Source organism: Schistocerca americana, chromosome 5, assembly GCF_021461395.2.
Source record: "Schistocerca americana isolate TAMUIC-IGC-003095 chromosome 5, iqSchAmer2.1, whole genome shotgun sequence".
Taxonomy (NCBI): Eukaryota; Metazoa; Arthropoda; class Insecta; order Orthoptera; family Acrididae; genus Schistocerca; species Schistocerca americana.
Window position 1 is genome coordinate 320,098,285 of NC_060123.1, and position 22,739 is coordinate 320,121,023.

A 22,739-nucleotide genomic window follows, 5' to 3' on the forward strand; every position below is an offset into this window, starting at 1 on the left:
CTACGATAACCTTAAACATCTTGGGAGCACAGTCATTATCAGCATTACAGCACTGACTTAGTATGAATCAGTATTTAAAAGTAACAAAATTTAATATAGCAAGAGGCGGTCTGCCACTTCGGCATACATTAACTCCAAAACTATTATATTTAATGAAATGGTAGGTGAAGTTGTTTCGCTGTAGGCATTTAAGCTATAAACAAAATAACCCGTTACTTAACTGGTTACTGTACTAGTCACAATTTTACTAAAGACTGTAACTTACCCAACCATCACAATACAATTGTCTCCGGTTTAGTCCTCTTGCAGTACTGCTTTTGGAACTCCTTCAAGTGTAGTGCACGAAGCTGTGCATCAGATTGACTGCTTGCAACTGCTTGGGACTTCGTGGGATGCTTTGGCACGTACAAGACATTTTCAATAGCATGTAACCCCATGTTAAAATTCCATCAACTGTAAATTCGTTACAACATAATGGTTAAATGTCAATCCGAAGTGAGCTGACTGTTCGTCCTGAGAGCCACAAGCAAGCGACGTACGACAACTCATACCGAAACACTGATTCAGCCAATAGTGGAAAACCGGGGTGGCCTCGTAGTACCACTCGGCTAGTTTGATAGCTACATCCACTAATACGCTGTGCTACAGGTCAGACGATGATTTTCGAATAATGCAATCGGTCGTGAATGTTAAAGTACATCTAACTACAGGTAACGTTGTGTGTTGTATGTATCTTAAACAGCGCAGGTTGCGGTATCATTGCATTTACCGCAAATAATACGTGGTAACTTAACAAAGTGAACTATAATTAAATCTCTTAGTGAGCAGCAGATAATAATTGTACAATCAGGAGGGTAAACTCTGGCTGAATAATTAGCGTGTGCAAGAAAACAGAAATTTGTTGAACTCATACTTGCTTATGGAGTAGTCGAAATGAGGAGCGAGTGTTGAGAACCTCTATTTCCAATGGTCGTATCTGAATAAAATACAATTTACAGTAGGAAGAGGAACACAAAGGCAGATATGAGTTTAACTAAAAATGGTAGATCCATATTTTTTAATGAAACTAAGAAGAAAAAGAGTCACATCGGGATTTGAAGACGAAGTGTTGTAAATCTCTGTAGGTGTTGTCGTACTCCGTTTTCGTATGTTGAATTAGTGGTATATGAAATATTAAGTTGGGCATGCTTTTTACAGTATTATTACTCAAAAAACTGAAAACAAAGTGAGCTAGAATATTCCCGGCGACCGTTTGACGAATGTTCAGAGAGGTTTGCTAGCTACAGCGTGTTTATAAATGAATATCGGGGTTTTAACGCTTTATAGTATTTATTACATTAAACTTAAAGTTATAAATGATATGTCAAGTGAAAGGGAACTTAGACAGTTTTACCAAGAGCCTTATAAATGTTCAATGTGAGAACAATTTGTCACACGGCACACTTGAAGTACATAGCCGAGTTCTTCCCCAACTTTGATAAGTGTGTCTTCAGTGATTGCAGCAACAGCTGCTTCAATCCGGTTTCTTAATTCAGGGAGGTCTGCTGGTAGCGGAGGCACATACACACGATCCTTGAGAAGGCCCCAAAGGAAAAAATCGCATGGCGTTAGGTCGGGTGAACTAGGAGGCCATGCAAAGCAAGCCCTGTCATTGGTCGCCTTGCGGCCTATCCAGCGCTTGGGTACAGTGAAGTTCAACCAATCGCGTACTGCACTATGCCAGTGATGTGGCGCACCATCTTGCTGGAAAATGAAGTTCTCTGGCTCATCTTCTTCCAACTGAGGGAAGAGCCATTGCTTTAGTGTATCAAGGTAAGATGTGCCAGATACAGTAGGTTCACCAGTTAAGAAGCTACTACCGCTGTCTAACTGATTGCGGTGGAAACATATCACGCTGCGCATGCGCACTGGTGCCAAACAAAACTGTTTGAGTTACTCTTTCATTTGACATATCATTTATAACTGTACGTTTAATGTAATAAATATTATAAAGCGTTAAAACCCCGATATTCGTTTATAAACATCCTGTGTTTTGGTAACCCGAGATCTCCTGTCACTAACTGTTTAAATTCTCCAACACGTCTTTCCAGACCACACAGCAGCTCTCTTCCTTACCTTGCTTGACCTACACTCCTGCAAGCAAGGTTGTAGTGGTGAAATAATAAAGCAACAGATCACCAGTATCATGAGCACATGAGTTGATTTTAAATTTCTGTCCGTCCTCCTGTGATAGATTCGAAGGCCCTGTCAGTTTAGTTTCCTTTAATACCTCGCGGCTGGTACTTCAGGGAGCAGCTAACCCCCTGACTGAATACACTGAGCTACCGTGTCAGCACCATTTGACTATCCGTGCACAACTCACGCCCGGACGCTCAGACCCAAACTTCCGTATGTCGTCAACCATGCATCTATGACGTGAAATTGTATATAAATTATCTATATTCCCGTACAGGTTAGACGTTGTGCCTAAAAGTCGTTTGCCCGATTTCGGCAGATAAATACGATATTGCAGTGGCTGTGTTATTCTGTTTACGATGCAAAGTTCCTTTGGACATGCACTGCAATATGGTACTTTTGTGATCAGGCTCTCCCTCCACTCTCTGTCTGTTGCACATCCAATTCTGTTGTAGATCATCAGGGGCACTTCCCCATTATTCTATTGTGTCCACTGAAACTGCACCGATATGAGAGCCACAGTTGAGTTAGCGTAAGTTGGTCCTTGACAACTCTAGTATGTTGGTTGTGACAGCTTCGCGCCTCAGCCTGATCCAAAAACATGACGCTACTTAGTAAACGTCTCTATGGCTACGCCTCACTGTTGTCACATGTCTTTAGGCGGCTACTGTTTTCGCCTGCAGCCGTTTCGCAGTTCAAAGCTTGCAGCATTGCTGCTAGCTGTCATGGACCTTCTTACAACGTCTCGACTATAAAAGTCGGTCAAAGAGGGCTGCTAAGTGTTTGTATTGCGACTCACTCACCCACGTCAAGTGGTGTATACATCGTTGCTTTAGTTTACGTACAGAAATTAGCAAATACTGACATAGGCGAAACCAGAGAGTGTTATCCCACAGGCGGCGTGCTGAATGTTCCGTGCGTATTTCAGCCCATTGTAAGTAAAGAAGCTAATGGTTTATAAATGTAGGTCCATTTCATTTAGAAACATTCTGTCTGTACAACATGTAAAATTATAAGGAAGAAAGTAACTACATTACCAAATTACAAAAATCTCACTTGCTTTCTCTAAGGAGAATCTTTGGAGACCCCCAATTACACACACGCACAATCGCACAAACCCATAAGAAGGAGTCTGAGCTACAGATAATGTAAGTAGACAATTCGTGGTTGACATCTTCAAAATGTGGGATAGGTGTACTGGAATAAAGGCACAGTAGCCAATATATTGAGGATAGAACTGTTTAGGTATTCGAAATGGAGAATGGTACATCAAATCACGTTCAAAGATATCTGATATTACATACTGCGCTTAAAGTAAGTGGGGCACAACACCAAGATGCGTAACGTTTGTCTGGATTGTTACTGTGTACTCTACAGTTTTGCCCCTTAATGACATGTTAGATGGACAGTGAGATTTCACGCAAAACACCATTACATTTAGAGAGCATCTCCAGAGCAGGTGTATTCGATTTTTGCCGGATAAGGAACGTTTTGAGTCAGGGTGAGGAGCACAACAAAGAATACATTGACAATTTAAAAGGGAATTTATTATATTTAGTGTATTCTGCAGGCCACACAGTAGCATGGTGAACAGGACATGCTTCATAAACAGGAATTGGCTACAGAAGACAGCAACAGGGCTGCCCAGTCTCAACCAGAGAAGTACAGGTTTATTATTACACCACACTTACAAAAGCTCTCGAGAAGACCATGATTCTTTTTACAGCCATATTACTACTTCGCAGTAAATCCTTAAAATTTTTTCGAATGACACTTTTAACACACTTGTAATTAATATTTTTGTACATGAACAAACATTTAGCTCCAGTCAGCTAACACAGTCCAAAATATCTGTCTATTATTATGTTTTATACAAATTTAAGCGTCGTTCGTTAGAGATATATACAGATTTACAAACATAAAGACTCACACACTGTGCCTCCGAAGTGCAGGGCGGTCAGGGGCGACTGGCGACCGCGAAGGGGCTCATCTCGGGGCGCAGCTGCCGCTGACCGCGCGTCTGACGTCACCACACACTGAGGACGCCGCTCCAGGACCGAAACTTGGGACGAACTTACACGGCGGAATCGCTTCACAGTAAAATGCTGAAATAACTCTTCCTGTACCCTGTCTACATCACTCTTGTCGTAATAAAAACTGTATTAGCGGGGGACTGCTCGTGTATTCCTTGCATCTGTAGATGTTGGATGCTGCTGGTAGCAGCGGACGGCTGTAATCGTATATTAGCGGTAGTCATTATTTACTTCTTGCCTGATCGGGTACTGTTAATACAGTTTTGGGTTACAGCTCCTCTTAAAATTCCTGGCAGATTAAAACAGCGTCCCTGAGGGAGAGTTGAAAAACGAACCTCGCCTTATTCGGGCAATGCTCCTCCTGGGATATCCATGCGTGATTCATGACCTGCCCTTAGGGTCTGACTTCCGACAGAACCTCTCCCGTACCCTTCAAACTTCACAGAAGTCTGGTGCACGACTAGCGGAACTAGCACTCCTGGATGAAAGGACGTTGCGGAGAAGTTTAATCGTCGCCTCAAAGGCTATTGCACCACTGCCCAATTTTATGTAAACATTTTTTCGTAAATTGTCCCGTAACTCATATAAAACCAGAATTAAAAAGGTAAGTCAGATCTGAATAATTAATCCCAATCAATGACTGAGGTGTGTATTAGTAGCAGTGTTTACCAATGCTTAACTAACATAGATTAAATTTTTTTACTGGACTTCATGTTCTCCCACATAAGATGCCACTATGACAGTATATTGCACTGGGCTGTAAGCAAGTGGACCTGCAGAAGGCCATGTTGATTGGGCGGGTGGACCACCCTAGGAGAATGAATGGAGGGGACTCGTAGAGAACTGCAGGGTCAGTATCATACAGTCAGACCCACTAAGACTTTGAGGAAGCTGCCATTGGGTGCCAAATAACACGAGAAAAAATGCAGATACTATCTGCTGTCGTACTTGCAAACTAGCAGAGTATTTTTAACAACCTGCATATAGAAGGGGGTGATTTGCACTTCTTGGCAAGACCAGGAAGAACACTTTCGTGAACAGAACCATAAAAAGCTGGCTTCTTCAAAATGCATCGACGGCTATTCCACATTCGAAAGTGGACTGAGGACCAAGGTAGTTAGGAGACCTTTGAGGACATGGGACACAACACTCAGCTTAGACGCTGCTTGACAGAAATGTTTAACTCAGTGCAAAAGCTGTAACGAATGTGCAACATAAATAAGTTGGAAGTTAAAGAGAGCAGCGCAGCTGTGCTACAGAGGTTCATCCTCATGGGCCATAGACAGAGACAGAAAGAGAGGAGGACACGGTTTTTCAGCATCAAGTGTTATGGAGCATGTTACTGGTTAACCACCTGAAATCACAGCCAGGAAAAGAAACCAGCATCTCTTAAGACATCTTTCCGCTGGCTGGCACTCGAAATATCCATACTTCAGTCAGGCAAAATGATGTAATGAACGAAAAATGCAGAGTCATGGATTTCAGTTTTAGGAATCACATGGAATGGATTACTATGTCCTCAGGAGTCATCATTGCGGAGCATCTCTGTAGGCTGACAGCTCTTCCATCTTGTGTGACTTAGAAATTTTTCTGGTTGGTTGGAATTTAGCCGCAGAGATAAACTGTTAGTAGAAGCTAATGACTTCAGCCTCCACCTGCAGGTCAACATGGTGAGTGCTATCCACACCAGCGAGGCGAACTGTGCGGACAAGTGTGGCATTTTTACTGAGTTTCAGTAATTCAAGCTTCATTCTGAAGCATGACATGCGGATTGACGGTCGATGCTGTTCCACGTCCAGCCATAGTTCGAAACGCATACGCTGCTATTGCACTATTCGCCATTTAATACTAATCTTTCGGCAAGAATTTTATCGTTTCTTGCCGATACATGTTGATTAGTATCAGACTCTAAACCCCTTGCCAATGAATTAGCTTAACACTATTAATATTTGTCAGAAAATGTATGTTATATTATACTGTAAAAAACCAAACTAATTGTGTCTCCTGTTGAAATTTGTAGCTAAAAAATCCTTGATAATAATTTGGGGTGCCACGTCTTAATTATGTCAGATCAGTAGGGCCACTATGCATGTCTATTTGACATCCTCCCTCCATTCCCCTTACATTCATTGAGTGCCGGCACTGCCAAGTGCCCTTCAGTTCGCTCATTGTATGGTGATGAGTTTCAGTTTTAGGAAAGATGGCCCTGTTACACACTTACATGTGCAAACCACTTGGCCAACCCGGTCTGCATGCTGCCCCGTACACTACACCTAGGGAGCCTTACTGATTACACAACAACTGTTACCCATTTTCTGTGAATATAGACGCTTTGCCGCCCACCAGTGGGCAAGCAAGATGGAACAGTGTATGTGACTACTTCCCGAATAACACTTTAACTCTTTATTGGAGAGTACTCTGCTACTTTGAATGTGCCAAATCATAGCACGCTCTGCTACACAATGAAAGATTCATTGTGTAAAATATCCCATAATCTGTGCTTAACCAATGTCTGCAAAGTATCTTTCATTCCAGGAGTGTCAGTACTGCCAACTATGCAGAACAATATCTTTGGTATTTAGAAGGTAGGAAAGAGGTACTGTTCCAGGTAAAACGGTGAGCGCAGGTCGTGGGCCATGCCTAGATATCTCGGTTGGTAACAGCATCGACAATCAAGGGCAGGTTTTTAGGTTTGTGTCCCTGACAGGAATACAGCTTTTATCTGTCGTTAAGTTTCAAAACATTTCACACTCTGACTCAGAGTGTTATTTTAATCATACTGCGTGTTTGCTTCCTTATTCTGCTTGTAAAGTTAGTTTCCATTTAATCGATTAGGTAATATCAGTAATAACCATGCCTAACATTTAGATCTTACTTAGCGATAAAACTGTTATTAAAGAATGACATGTAGCATATTCCAAACTAGGTCAAATAGAAACGTCCCTCCTTCAGTATATGTGATTATCCTTCTCTCCTGCAGTGGGTATAAGCTGAATGAAAATCAGATTTTTAAGGTTATTCAGCTCATCGACGCCAGTGCTTCTCTCTAAAATGACCCAATCCTCCACAATACAAAATGGTGATCACTACCATGACGAAAAATGTAATTTTGTTTTCATGTACCTCAAGAAAATAGTACCACCCTAATGGTGTAGCAAATTATTAACATCATTTTGACTAGTCCTCTTCAGCTTCGAATATATCACACCAGTAGCAGTTTGGGAAAAATACGATTGCAAACAAGAGGCACGTATGTGGGGTTGCCATAAACTCAGTATAAAGCTATAAACACAAATTTTACAGCAAATGCCTGAGATGTTCAGTCGAGAGGCTTTAGCTCTAGATTGAATAAGCAGCTCAAAGTGAGGGTCGAAACTGGTCTTTTGTTCACTGGCTGGACAAGCATCATGGAAAAGCTCACATTCACGCATCGCAAAGAGTACAAGATCAGTTTCGAGTATTTGCTTCTTAGTGGGCCACAGTTATTTGTACAGTAGTTCAGTACTTAAGTGATCTAGTGCAGGTTAGTGATTCCTTGACTCCCCACATCAGACATATAACCAGCTTCGCTTCAGTCCTTTCTGAATTAATTCCTCAGGCAGATGGTGAATGAAGGAACCATATCGCTTACCCAGTAACACTCAATACAGATATCTCTGTTTACATTGATCAATTAATGTTCGGCATTTTCTGTATCCTTATGATAAATTTTTTAGCTTCATATTTAAACACATAGATATTTACAGTCACATTGCAAAATTTACCCAACCACATTATTATGTACAGAGCACACACATGACAGACACATAGCACCAGTTTAAACATTTAACTGAAGGAATTTACTGACATCATACAATGCAATGTTAAATTAAAAATATGATTTACCAATATTTACAAGTATTATGGATTATACAGTCGACATGTAGTTACGTAACTGAGAGTAAAAACTTTTCGAAGACACTAATTAACTCTTTGTTCAGTCTCTAACACGCAAACACAAGTTGAAGTCTTCTTTCTTATTACAAAATGTGTATCATGTTGACATGCTTTCAATGAGATTATTCTTAAGGTAACTCATATTAGTCACTGCACTCAGTTTGAAGTGGGAAATTTTGTTCTCTTGTTGGTCAGTAGATACTGCGTGACTCTGTTATCTGCAGTTCACGTTGTAACACATGAGTGACTTTCCCCCACGATCGCTAATGACAAATTTGTTTCTTACAACAACAAAATCCCGTTGCGCAAACGTCCAAATAATTGTGCAGCTGACACGTTTATGGACAAAGAGGAAAACACCATTATATCTTATGAGCGAACATGTGAATGACATTCAAAGCTGAATCATATATTGAAACTACTGGAAAATGGTGTTGAGATTCCAGATCAGCGGAAAACGCGATTTGTAAGTTATTTTAACAGATGAGTAGAAAATGAGGCTTTGTGGATTGCGTCAATCCTGTTCTACAAGTAACGCTATGCACGTACCTGTGACACTTTTTTCTGTACGAAATTAATTTCTCATCTGCTGGACATACAATGTACTATGGCGCATGTTACGCTATAAAGAGGAATTACACGTTTCACTCTTTTTAAATTTAGACGCCTGTCCGATTTCCTGCTTTTGTGAAGGTCGGTATTTTAACAGTTGAATCAGGCTGCATGATCGTCTCTGAACTGGCTGTAAGCTACAAGCAGTTTCCCACTACGTAAAGCATGAGTCAGGTTCTGTCAAAATAAGACCACAAGGACAGGTAAATGACATGAGAATGATGGTGGTGATCCTATAGACCTTGAACCCTGGTAAAGAGTTCTTGGAGGGAAATAGTGTAAACCAATCCCTCTCTAAATGTGATACGAACGTGACTGAAAAATAATGGAGTCCATGCCGGAATATAGAACCAAAAACGGTTCTTTACATGAAATTCATGTGGTCGAAGGTCTCTTAAGAAATGAAACGTTCGCTCTTCTCTATGACCTTTTCCTTGCGTTTAAAGGGTTTAAAAGAAAAGGATTGGGAACATTATTGCAGAATTAAACCTGTGTTGCAACACCTGAAAGATAAATATCAAACTATAGTTGTCTACCTGACTGCTTAACAGAAACTGGTCCAGAACCATCCAAAGCATCATCTGATAAACTAAAAGTGAAAAACCGCTAACGGCATTTAATTCAAAATCAAGGATGTGTGTTTGTAGACACCACCAAATGGATTTTGGTCGATAGGATTATTTATCCGCACAATACAGAAAATTATGAATTTCTTGTTGAACAAAATTTGGGGCATGTTACTAACTTTTATGGCTGTGTACGTATAATGTCAAGAGTACCTTGTGTTAAAGTCGATAACTGCGTTCGTTTTATGGATTTTTTTTTTTTACTTGCAGCCACACTCATCTTCTTCTCCTGGTGAGGAAAGATGAACATTTGAATCTTGGTCTGAAGTACACGGTCGCTTGATGTGACTCAGACACGTTTGGTTGGCAACGTTGTGTTTCAGTGTAATTAGGACATGAAAATTGGGGAGAGCTCTTGTTAATAATATTGACTAAGGTAAAAAATGTAAGTTACACTGTTGGACTGTTGCGATTGAAGTTGTCAGTACAGTAAGGGCGGTGCCTACGTTCTGAACCGTCTTCTGCTGATATTGTGAATTACGATGTATGCGGAAGTCAACGGTGCAGTCACAGAAGAAACTGCTGTGCGTTAGAATGACACTCGCTCGTCAACGTCTAACCGAGGAGATCCATCTTAGTACGTTACAGTACAACAGGCCCCTCTCTTTGACGAAACTAGCGTCTGAGAGCAACAAATAAAACTCCAACAGATGAGAAATATCATCAGAGTACCATGGATACCCCAATCCGACCTGATGTTGGATAGAGGGGAAACGAAGACGAAGAGTTAATGTGATGTTGCGGGGGCTATGCTGAAACGCGTTCCAATGACGCCACAGAAGAAGGTACGAGGAAGAGCCGACGCGCCGCATGGGGCGTTCACTTGAAGTATGGTTCAACTGCCTCGTCGTTACAACACCGTCTCGTTGGTACACGTACGCGGTCCGTTGACGAGCGAGTATTTGGAACTTCCGCCGTTCCGGTGGGCCACCACAGCCCCACGCACGAACAGCTCCTTGAAGGTCTCTCGGAATTGCCGCGACATGCCGCAGTAGATGGCGAAGTTGATGGGGTAGCTGACGATGATGAAGAAGTTGGTGAAGAGCACCAGCACATTGGCGACGTAGTAGTCGAGAATCTCGGTGACGCTGCTCGAGATGATGTGGAGGATGGTGACGATTGCCAGCGGGATCTCGACGAGCAGGAAGACCGTCACCACGACGATCAGCATCAGCGTCGTGCAGTTAGAGTCCCGAAGTTTCCTGCACTCGCTCTTGCGGTTCTCCTGCAACAGTCAGCAGCGGTTCGTCAGATATTAAGGTAAGGTTTCATCTGAAAATAACTACCAACCAACGAATGGATACAGCCAAGGTTCATAAAAACGTAGTATAAGACCTTTTGTTGCGGCTCTATGTTTATAAATGAGATGAGAGCTTCATTGTTACCGCTAAAAGCATCGGTTTAGGACGAATTCGTCCTAAACGGATGCCGTTAGCGGAAACAGTAGTATCGAAAGTAAGACTGTACACGCCTGCGACATCTATTTGCTAGATACGGAAATGCCTCAAAGATAATACAAAAACTTTGCAGTTGATGTGCCAGCTACAGTGTATATCTAGAAATAAATAGATAATGTACACTATAAGGTAACTGGATTAATTAGTAATAAATGAATTTCTTTAACGTCATTTTATTTTGTGGGTATCATTTGTTATAAATCTTGATTCAAATAACCATTCGAATTAACGATAATAAATGCAGAGTGAGCCAAAAGTCTACCGACAAACTGGCTGCGGTGAAAGTATCGACCAAATCACGAAAAGCTGTCTATTGAAGATGGGCTCTAAAATGTACACTTGAGGAGTACTTATCCATCTTCGTTACTGTCAAACGCCTCTCTTCTATTGAGAAAGTGCTCATAGCCCGTAAAGCATGCATTTTTGCCCCCTTCTTTACTGGACTTTCTTTTGTTTTGATTCAGACTACCACCACCTAAAATATAAAAATTAAACATCCTATAGTAGAAGAAATATGTTTCAAAGTATCGAAGGTGAACAACTACTCATAGCTCTTTAGGTATACGTTTGAGAGACCACGTCTATCTGATGTTTTTTCTTGGTTTGTTCCATACTACTACGCCTGAATGTATGTCGATGGAGTTCAGGTTCTCGCAGAAGATAATGTTTAAATATTTAATAACATTATCCTTTTCGGGCAGCCATCTGTCTTCGGGCTGTAGTTGGTAATGTGAATGTTAATCTACGGAGAATTGGCAAAACTTAGGTAAATACACGTGAAAATTCCCGAGTGACGTTGAACTGTGTTAATGACGAGAAAGTTATTTACATCTGGATTCCTGCCTCGCAAAAATGATTGGATAGTACGAACACGTACAATGAGGTTCGTGGTACTGTGTTATATGATGTTATATGCGAACAAAATGGCTCTGATCACTATGGGAATTAACATCTGAAGTCATCAGTCCCCTAGAACTTAGAACTACTTACACCTAACTAACTTAAGGACATCGCACACATCCATACCCGAGGCAGGATTCGAACCTGCGACCGCAGTGGTCGCGCGGTTCCAGACTGAAGCTCCTAGAAGCGCTCAGCCACACCGGCCGGCCATTATGCGGACAACTCGTTGTAAACGAGTTCTTAATTACTATGGATTATAAACGGCATTGAGAAGAGTGTAAAGCAGTAATAAGTGTATATGATGCCGAGCCCAAAAGTTCTCTCATTGTGTTAATAAAGGTGAATGTTACTTGATTCATAGAGAAAAATGTTTATCGCATTCCAAACTGTTGACTTTTGAGCTCCCATAGCAAGGCCAAAGCCGTTGCTCCAGGATACACATTTTTAGACCTCTATAGCCACTTGCAGCAGATAACATGTAAAAGTACTCCTATGTGAATATTATCAACTGCACAGTATATCTATACACTTTGGTCACACGTATTTAAGTGATGTAACACGTCTATTCAAAAGCGACTATCCCGGGACATGGAACCCAGTTCTCGTTGCAGGTTGTCTTCCACAAAGCTTCCAGAGGAAGCACAAATTTGATTTTCAGTACTTCTCGTAGTTATTTACCGAATTTAAAAATTAAAATAGTTATCATAAATTACTCATTACTTACTTTAAGATCTTAAACTTTTCCACTCTGACACCATTTCCCCCCCCCCCCCCCCCCCCTGCCCCCTCCCTCCATACACACACACACACATTAAACGGAAAGTTATCGCGTACTACATTTTAGCTGTTCATGGAGTTAAACTTTAGCATAAACGTTTTAATTTATTACTCATTTACTAACAACGCTACTCTCAGCACAGTTTCCACACACTACCCACGAATACAACCGAATACAACTACAAAATTAACTAATTTCGCGACACACACTTCACGGGATATGTCATAGAAATTTAGCTGCATGAAAACCCAACTTCCGCTTAAAATGATATGCAGTCAAACTCTATTATCAAGATTGATGTTTTAATTTACCACTGCTTTACATGTAACTCTACCCTCAATTCATTCTTTAGGCAGCACGTACATATCTATCTCAAAGTACCTGTAAAATTATATCAATGTACAACGCATAGACCAAGAGATATGACGTCGTAAACGTTGAGATGCCCAAAAAACTAGCCTTTGGTTTAAATGGAGCGCAAATTATATTCATCCAGTGTTTCATATTTATAGCACTTAGCGACTTCCAACAAACTTTCGCCACAAATTCAAACCTCTTCTAAACTTTCTCTCGCTTACATTTTTAACGTCAAACATCTAAAGCTTAACTCACTTGTAAAGTAGTCAAACGTTTGCAGCTGTTTTATACATTTGAGTTTGATTCTTTAAAGAAACGAAGGGGTACTGGTTCAATATTAGTTCGCTCTTTGGGTTGACAGCAACACTGCAGCTGATATTAGAGGGGGAGCCTCTGCATTAACAAGTGCTCGGATAAGAGTCTTTGCTTCCGTCTTGTATCCGGTAAACGAAAATAGAACATTGTTTAAGTTTCCTTCTTTGTCACATAAATCGTATAATTGAGATTCCTTCAATCTTGATCAGAATGGGTGGGTTGCTAACTTACCATGGTTTAAACGCTTGTGTGCGACTGTTATAATGAATCGTCTGCGTCTGTCGCAATCGGTAGACCATCGACATAATACCATTTCAGCATGCAGCCGGCCATAATGCTCTTCTTTTGAAATCTTGGTTGAATCCCATTGGGTCTGCCAGTCGTTTCTCATTTTTCGATTGATTAAGCTCAGCATTTCTTCACAAGAAAGTCTATAATTTAGGATTTTGCCTAATCTGTAATATAGGATTTTGCCGAAGTTAATTGCTAGCTTCGCTAAGCTGCCTAGTTTTTCATTATGAAAGAAGCCACTGTGTCCTGGAATCCACAAAAACAGATGCTATTTCTGTTTGCTTCTTTGTGGCGAATTCCTTAGTAATGTCAATAATTATTGACAACAGCTCTTTTGTTCAGTTTTGGTTTTTGACGCTCTTCACTGCGACTACACTTTGGGAATCTGTTAATATTACCACACAGCTTCGGGTGCAAGATCTGGTATACTTCCCTGCTTGCTAATTGCGATGGGTTCTACATACTAGATTACTGCCTTCTTAGGTAGGAAACATTTGATCTGATAAAATTCTGCAGGATTTTATTTAACGCCTCTTCGTTTGTTGGCATCACCCGTCTTCGATCCATCCGTTTTAATCTTCACCAAACTGATGAAGATAGTATTGGGCAGCACGCTATTCTAGTTTGGAAAATCTTTCTGTTACGTGGTATTACGGAGGATTAGTAGGCCTACGTTTTCACCTCTGTAGGTGACTGGGGCTTCGAAATTTGGTAACATTTCGTATTTCTATGTTTTATTTTCGCACAAGCTCCATCGTTCACGAGATGTCATAATCAGTGGCTGTCCTCTGTTTGCAGTGACACATGAGAGAAGATCAAAGCGTTTCCAGTTAAGGCCGTTGCTCCATCGTGTATGCAACAAATCGCGTCTCGGATGCGGGTACATAAGCACCGACATGCAGCCAAGTGATTAGTGTATCATTCGTGTCTTTCTGATGTGCGTGCGGTAAACGTGGAAACATGAACTAGGGCGACATTATCAGCAATTGCGTCCAGACAGGACTTTTCTAGGCTGCCGTAGGACAAACACCTGTAGGTGTCATCGGAGAATGAAGAATGTGTATGGGACAGCATGTTTGCCGAAATCCACCGTTGTGGAATGGTGCGCCTCGTTCCGTGCCGATTGCAGTTCGATACAACTCGTCGTTCGATTTGGGAGGCCAGATCCATCCATTACGGTGAAATGGGAGACACTGGAGCACCTACCTCACGATCCTAATGTCTCTCCTTAAAAAGCGCCTAAAAGTGTCGACGATTATTGTCAGGCGAGGATGTGCAGCAAGCAGATACGGATTTCTTCGACTGGGAGCGTCATTGGGATAAATTTACTCAGTGCTCATGACGATATTGCCTGTTGGACCTACCGATTCTGAACTGTCGGGCATTCGAAGGGAATAGTTTTGGTCGTCCCTTATCGCTACATGTTTCGATGTCTGGCGAATAATTACAAGGGTGAGTCAAACGAAAACCTTAAATTTGAAATAACAACTTGAAATTTCGTGCCGTTACGCTGTAAGTTGGTAAGCGTGCTACAAACAGCATGCAGAATGGCCTGTAGGTGGCCGAATAGTGCAGATGCACACATACCGTCGCAGTATCAGTAGAAAGATGGTCGCCCCAGTTGCGACTTGCACCAGGGAAGAACAGCGTTCTGTTATTCGGTTTTTGCGTAGTGAAGGAATGAAACCTATTGAAATTCATCTACGAATGAAGGTTCAGTACGGTGATGCATGTTTCTCACAGCAACAAGTCTGCGAATGGAGTAGGAAGTTCGCAAATGGTGTGACTTCAGTGAAAGATGCTCTTCGTTCAGGTCAGGCACAATGAGTTGTGACTCCACAGAACATTGGAGCAGTTGCAGCCATAGTGAAGGAAAACCGACGAGAGACACTGACATTAAAGCATATTTACAGATTAATCATAGGTCAGCACACCACATTGTGTATGATGTGCTCCAGTTTCACAAAGTGTCTGCAACATGGGTGCCACGGCAGCTGACTCCTGAAATGAGAGAACGAGGGTTGATAATTGTGAAGAACTTCTTCGGCGCTTTGAACGAGAAGGTGATGGCTTCATTGCAAGAATCGTTACTGAGGACGAAACCTGGGTTCACTTCCACCAACCGGAAACGAAGAGAGCGAGCAAGGAATGGCGCCATTCCTCATCACCAAAACCAAAGAAGTTTCGAACAGAACCATCAGCAGGGAAGGTTATGCCGACTCTCTTCAGGGACGAAAAAGGCGTCATTTTGAACCGTTACATGCCTAGAGGGACCACTGTCACCAGTGGATCATACACAAAACTCCTAAAAAATCATCTGCGGCCTGCAATCAAATCAAAGCGTCGTGTATTGCTGTCAGCAGGTGTCGTTTTGCAACATGACAATTCAAGCCCCACACTGCCCGTGCAACAATTGTAACAATCACAGACCTGCATTTTGAGTGTCTTCCTCATCCACCGTACTCCCCAGACTTCGCCCCAAGTGATTTCCGTATGTTTGAACCACTCAAAGACACTATGGGAGGAAAGAAGTTCCGTTCTGACGAAGAGGTACGCCACGCGATGCATGAGTGGTTGCGCGGACTACCAAAAGAATTTTTTTCTCAAGGAATTTAAGCCCTTTGTAAGCGCTGGAGGACTTGCATTGAGCGTGGGGGAGATTATGTTGAAAAGTGATTCAGCTTTGTTCCACTTCTGCACAATAAATAATATTTAAAAAACTATTTAAGGTTTTCATTTGACTCACTAAACGGCTACTATGGGGCACGGTCCTACTTGCAGATTTTCTGAATTTACGGCTTCCAGGAGCTGCCAGACTTTGATTTGCAATATTTCATGCAGTAACTGGACGGACTTAAAAACATACATGCTGTAATAATCCACTCATTAAGACTTATAATCTTATGTTAACGGTTTAACAAGTACCTGGACTACTACTGTAGGAAAGATGGGTAGCAGCTTCTTCTGTAGTTGCAGAGGCAATAGTCTGGATCATTGACTAAGCTGATCTTGTAACAATTGTAAGTAGGCTGTTTATGTTTTCTTTTTGGCAACGTTACGTAGCGCTCTGTATGAAAATCACTGGCTGTGCTGTGTGCAGTCTGTGGCTAGTTTGCATTGTTGTCTGCCATTGTAGTGTTGGGCAGCGGGAGCTGGATGTGAACAGTGCGTAGCGTTGCGCAGTTGGAGGTGAGCCGCTAGCAGTGGTAGATGTGGGGAGAGAGATGGCGGAGTTTTGAAATTTGTAGTACTGGATATCATGAACTGCTATATATATTATGACTATTAAGGTAAATACATTGTTTGTTCTCTATTAAAATCTTTCATTTGCTATCTATGCCTATCAGTAGTTAGTGCCTTCCGTAGTTTGAATCTTTTATTTAGCTGGCAGTAGTGGCGCTCGCTATATTGCAGTAGTTCGAGTAACGAAGATTATTGTGAGGTAAGTGATTTGTGAAAGGTGTAGGTTAATGATAGTCAGGGTCATTTTTTGTAGGGATTTTTGAAAGTCAGATTGCGTTGCGCTAGAAACATTGTGTGTCGGTTTAAGCACAGTCACGTATATAATTTTTCATAAGGGGACGTTTCATATGTCGACCCTTAGCCGAGGATACCTGACTGGAATCTTCTGATTTTTTCTTGTAGTTTGTGTAATTAGTGTAGCTATTGTTTATTGCTAGCGCGTAATTATAGAGAGAGTTTCCTTTGTAGTTGCAGTCTTTCATTGTTGTACAGTAAAACAGGTGTGGCACGCATGTAAATTTACACCAAGTATTTCGCAGCTGCGCTTGCAATTAATTAAATATTATTTTCAGTGCTATGTTAATGTGTTCTCTTATTTTTGCTCTTCAAATTGTGTTTTTCTGTGTTGTCGTGTGAAATATTGTGACAATAATGGCGTGTGAAAAACTTAATACTAGGCTCCAAAGTAAAGTGAGAAATGACAGTGAAGACGAAAGCAGTGTGTTAGCGCCACTGTGTAAAGAATTAACTAATGTTCAACATAGTAATTTGGTAATTGTGCATAGGGAAATGGAGCGGGAGGCAAACAATGGCGTAGGCAGTGAAACAATTAGTGAACAGGGAAGCATTATGGATCGATCGATCGGCAATAGCTCGCATCAGGAATCCGAAATGACAGTTCACAATTTTGCAAATACTGTAGATTCAGGTTTTGCGTCCTCACTGTTTTCTCAAATAAGTCAAGACACATTTTCTGCTTGTCAAAATGTGAATGTTGCCGGTGCAAATGCACTGCCGAAAAGCGTAGAGAAACAGATTCCAGACACTAATACATTGTTATTACAGCTAATGCAACAAATGGAACAACACCAGAGACAAACACATCAAAAGCTTCAAAAGTTAGACACACTGGAACAACACCAGAGACAAACACAGCAACAGTTAGACGCAATGGAACAAAATCTTCACACCACGCTTGAACAAAAACGTGAAGATTTCACTACTGAGTTACATAAAATCGAATCGAAATGTCAAAAAGTCTGTAACGACGTAAAAACACAAAGTTGTGAGCATTTTCAGCCTATTTTTTCGCGGCATGAAAATGCATTACAGAATCACGAAGCAGCCATAAAAGAACTGCAAATTATTGTTCATGAAAATCATGAGACCCTGCAAGCTAAAATTGACTCAGTTGCATCTACCGATTCGGTTACGCAACTTGCAGAAACTCAAGAAAACTCAAAGGACACAGTAGAAAGAGACATGGAGGAAATTAGTTCATTATCAGAGAAAGTAGTTGAACTTTCGGATCAGCTAAATAATTTATCTACGAAGGTAGATGATAATCTGAATGACACAAAACTGGTAGTCTTTAATGACACAGAAGGGTGCGAACAAATTAGGAAATTCAAACAAAATTAGAATCAAATTAATACGCAACACCAAAGAGAAATCCGGGAAGTACAAGATCAGCTGACACAAGTAATACAAAAATTACATATTTCAGAGGACACTCGCGCTCCAACACGGGAAGAGGGACTTAGAAATACAGAACAACTACAAAATAATAACACAGGACACTTCGGAAATTATGAAAGAAATTGGCAAGGCACACCGAATTTTGAGATGGAACCGCCGAAACGATGTAACAATGACCGACATGTGACTCGCCAACATGATGATTTTGACTATAAGCTGTTCATTACTACACGTAAATTCAAAACATTTAAGAATTCTGGCAACGACATTCATCCACAAGCATGGCTCCATCAATTCTCTCGTTGTTTTCCTCCCAACTGGTCATTAGAGCACAGATTAGAATTTATGTGTGGCTACTTTGAGAATGAACCAGCTGTAAGAATGCGATCGGTCATTCACGATTGTCACAGTGAAGGAGAATTTTACAATGCCTTCCTCTCAGCATATTGGTCTCAAGCTACACAAGACCAAGTAAAACATAGCATCATAATGATGAAACATTTCGAACAATCTGAATTTTCCAGTCTTGTGAAATATTTTGAAGACATTTTGCACAAGAATCAGTACCTGTCAAACCCATACAGCCCCTCAGAACTCATCCGCATTTGCTTAATCAAATTACCTGAGCATTTACGACATATTATTTTGGCAGGACGTTGCAAAGACAACATTGAAGCTTTTCAGGGACTCTTACAAGAATTAGAAATTGACACTGATAATCGCGGAACGCGAAAACAGGAATACAACAATTACAGGTCACATCCGTCGCAATTCCGCGATGAAAGAAGTAATAACTGGACACGACAAGGCTATTCTCACAACACAAATCGTGACCAAAACAGACACCACCCGTATGACAACCGTTGGCAGAGTAGTAATAACTACAGGGAAAGATCACCTCTCTGCAGTAATGACTATCACAGAGACAATCAGAGAAAATTGCTCTACCATCCTTTTTTAATCTCATTTTGATGGTTATTGGTCGTTGCATGTGTTCGAGGCGGACGTCGCATGACACCTCTTCAATTTCATCGTTGGTTGGTCCGGTTACTCACTTTCTTTTTATTACAGAGGGCAGTTAGCCGAGCCACCGTGCCGGCAGCATCCGAGCTACCCAAGAACGACTCTCTCCCCATCTTAACAGCTTTATTTCTGCCTCGTCTCCTACCTTCCGAACTTGACAGCTCTCCTGTGAACCTAGCAGAACTAGCACTCCTGGAAGAAAGGATATTGCGGAGACATGGCTTATGTTAAGTTTGGAAGGTAGAAGACGAGATACTGTCAGAAATAAAGCTGTCAGGACGGTGCGTGAGTCGTGCCTGGGTAGCTCAGATGGTTGCCGGCACGGTAGCTCAGCGTGTTCGTTCAGAGTTCTGAGTGGTCTCTGTAATTAAAAAAAAAAAAAAATTAAGTGCACGGATCAACAACGAACTTTAACGGATGTCATATGACGTCTGCTACGACCAAACACAACGAACAATACCGAACGAAACGAGGAAAAAATGGTAGAGAACTTGCCCGCAAAGGCCAAAGGTCCCGAGTTAGATTCTCGGTCTGACACACAGTTTTAATCTGCCAGGAAGTTTTCTATTCCAATTGATGTGCAAGATTTATGAGACAAGCGACATACCTTTAGCTTTCAAGAGGAAATATAGTCTTCCAGTCCAAAGAAAGCGGTAAAAGTGTGAACATCACCGAACTATCAAGTTAATAAGTCACGGCTGTCGAATAGTGACACGAAACATTTACAGAAAAATGGAAAAACTGGTGGAAACCGATCACGGTAAACATCTGCCTGGATACCGGAGAAATGTAGGAACACGAGAGAAAATACTGACCTTAAGACTTAAGTTAGAAGATAGGTCAAGAAAAGGCAAATGTACGTTTATGGGTTTTGTAGATTTAGAGAAAGCTCTTGACAAGGTCAACTGGAATACAATCTTTGACATGCTGAATGTGGTAGGGGCAACACAGAGGGAGCGAAACTTTATATACAACTTGTTCAGAAACAAAACTACAGATAGAAGCGTGCAGAAACGTGGAAGGAATGTAGTGGTTGAGAAGAGAGCGACACAGGATTATCACCTTTCCCTAAAGTTATTAAATCTGTACACTGAACAAGAACAATAATTTCGAGAAGGAGTTACACTTCACTGAGAAGTCGTAAGAGCTTTGAGGTCGGTAAATGACGCCGTCATTCTGTTAGAAACTGCCAAAGGGCTAGGAAGGCCAGCTGAATGGTATGGACAGCATCTTGAAAGGATGATATAAAATGAGCATCAACAAAAGCAAAACAAGGGTAATGTAAATGCAGTTGAATTACATCAGGTAATACTGACAGAATAAGAGGAAAAAACAAGAATTAAAAGTAGTTTATGAGCTTTCCTATTTGGCCAGTAAAATAACTGATGAAGGCTGAAATAGAGAGAAAATAAAATACTGACTGCCTAGAGCATGAAGATCTTTCCTGGAGAAAAGCAGCTTGTTAACATCGAATATTGTTTTAAGTGATAGGAATTCTTTTCTGAGTGTGTTGGTCTTGTACGGAAGTGAAAAGTGGACGAAAAATAGTTGAGACAAAAAGAGAATTTATGCTTGGGATAAGTGGTGCAATATATATATTTTTTGTTATTAGTTTCTGTAATATTGTAACGTGAACAATATTTTCTACACTTTGAGGCTCTGTTAGTGTCTGCTCACAGTAGGAAAGATTGCAGGCTAGTTCTTTTTTATTTCTTTTACTTATATGTTTCTTTTATTGGCCTTATGGCGGACATGCAGAAGAGTTCCGTCATGGATGCCTTTTCCCGACCTTTTATTTGAAGAGTTTAGCTTTAAATTTATTCCATCAACCAGAGAGCATCTTTTTCCGGCTCTTCTATGTAGATTGCCAACCTGGCTTTCCTTCCGTTTGCTGACACTTTACTTCCGTTAGATTGCATGTTCAAACAGAACTAGAGAATCACATACCGTGTTAGACTAGCGGTTGTGGTAAAAATTTGGTTTCCTGTTTCCTAGTCCCGGGCACGTCAATGATTGGTTTTCAGCGACCTCTCTTCGCAGCGTAGGTGGAAGACAACGCCTTGTGGAGACCGAGAAATAGGTAGTTTAGACAATTTGCTATGCGGTTTGAGTTGATGGTAACATCATCATTAACTGCCCCTTTTTACGATAAATCGTGTCGTGTTAATTTTGCGTGCAAAATTTTGATGAGAATTCCAGGAAGCAGTTCATAAATCGAGCCCTTGTTCGTTGGACCATACTATACACCCCGTGTTAATGGCGGGTATCAATATTAATCTCAACGCTCAGATGTAGCTTCTTCCTTGCTTTCAATTTATCGGTCACGTGTAATTCACATGTATTTAAAAAAATTTCTAATGAATAACTGTACTCATTTATGACAATTGTGTAAACCGATTAACAAGCGTCCGCGGTTTGCGTGTTCATCATAAGCTTAATCTCTTTCCTTCTTGCTGCTTGTTCGTAATTCATTCCGTTTACCGTAACGACAAAGCGTCTGGTGATATTTCTTAACGTGTGTGCTTTACTTAAGTCAGGAGGAGCTGCTATCTCTTTTCTCCTTGTCTCCCGACTTCTTCATAATTGTTGCCGTTAAAATGGTGTGTGATATATTCTCGGAAATCCCCATTTCCTCCGAGTTTATTCTCAGCGTTACGATAGCCATCTTACCGAACTAGGTACAGCGTGTGGCTGCGTATTCCGTGCAATCGTGTGTACAAAAAAAAAAAAAAAAAAAAAAAAAAAAAAAAAAAAAAAAAAAAAGACTGTTTTGCGAGCGTTAATTTGCTAGCCCCACTTCGTACATTTTTTTCGCGTTCCAGTAAACGAATTATAAATTTTGTGGTGATGCTCATTTCTCTCTTTTTCAATTCAGAAAATTTAGCTCTTAATTCTTGAGTTGATCAATGCTGCAGATAATAATCTCAAACCCTTGTGGTTCCCTAGATGATTATCCCTTACATGAATAAACTCTCCGCCGGGACAAAAGAAGAAATGTTTCTTTTATGCAGGTGTTGTGGATGAAAGTTAGTCTCAATCAATGCCTCATCCCCTTTGTTCATTCCATGTGCGAGAGACTAAATAAGATTTCCTTCAACTCCCCATATGCGGAGTGCGGACGTCTCTATCACACATCACGCGTACATAATTCCGTTTAATACGGTGTACGTTAGGTGCACTTCCACATGATTCCACTATAGCTCCGTCGCGGATCGATTAGGTATAGGATAGCAGCTACGACATATCATGTGCCCCCAATCTATTTCACAGAGTCAAGTGCACCTCTCATAAC

General features: G+C 41.1%; 1 protein-coding gene across 1 annotated transcript in view; it reads right to left on the reverse strand.

Annotated features, from left to right (window-relative positions):
- Positions 1 to 3,712: 3,712 nt before the first annotated feature.
- Positions 3,713 to 22,739, reverse strand: part of LOC124616109 (sex peptide receptor) — a 53,935-nt gene continuing 34,908 nt past the window's right edge. The window contains exon 3 of the mRNA XM_047144373.1: positions 3,713 to 10,607. Within this exon, the coding sequence (XP_047000329.1) occupies positions 10,233 to 10,607 (375 nt within the window). The 3' untranslated portion in view covers positions 3,713 to 10,232. The remainder of the gene's footprint in view (positions 10,608 to 22,739) is intronic.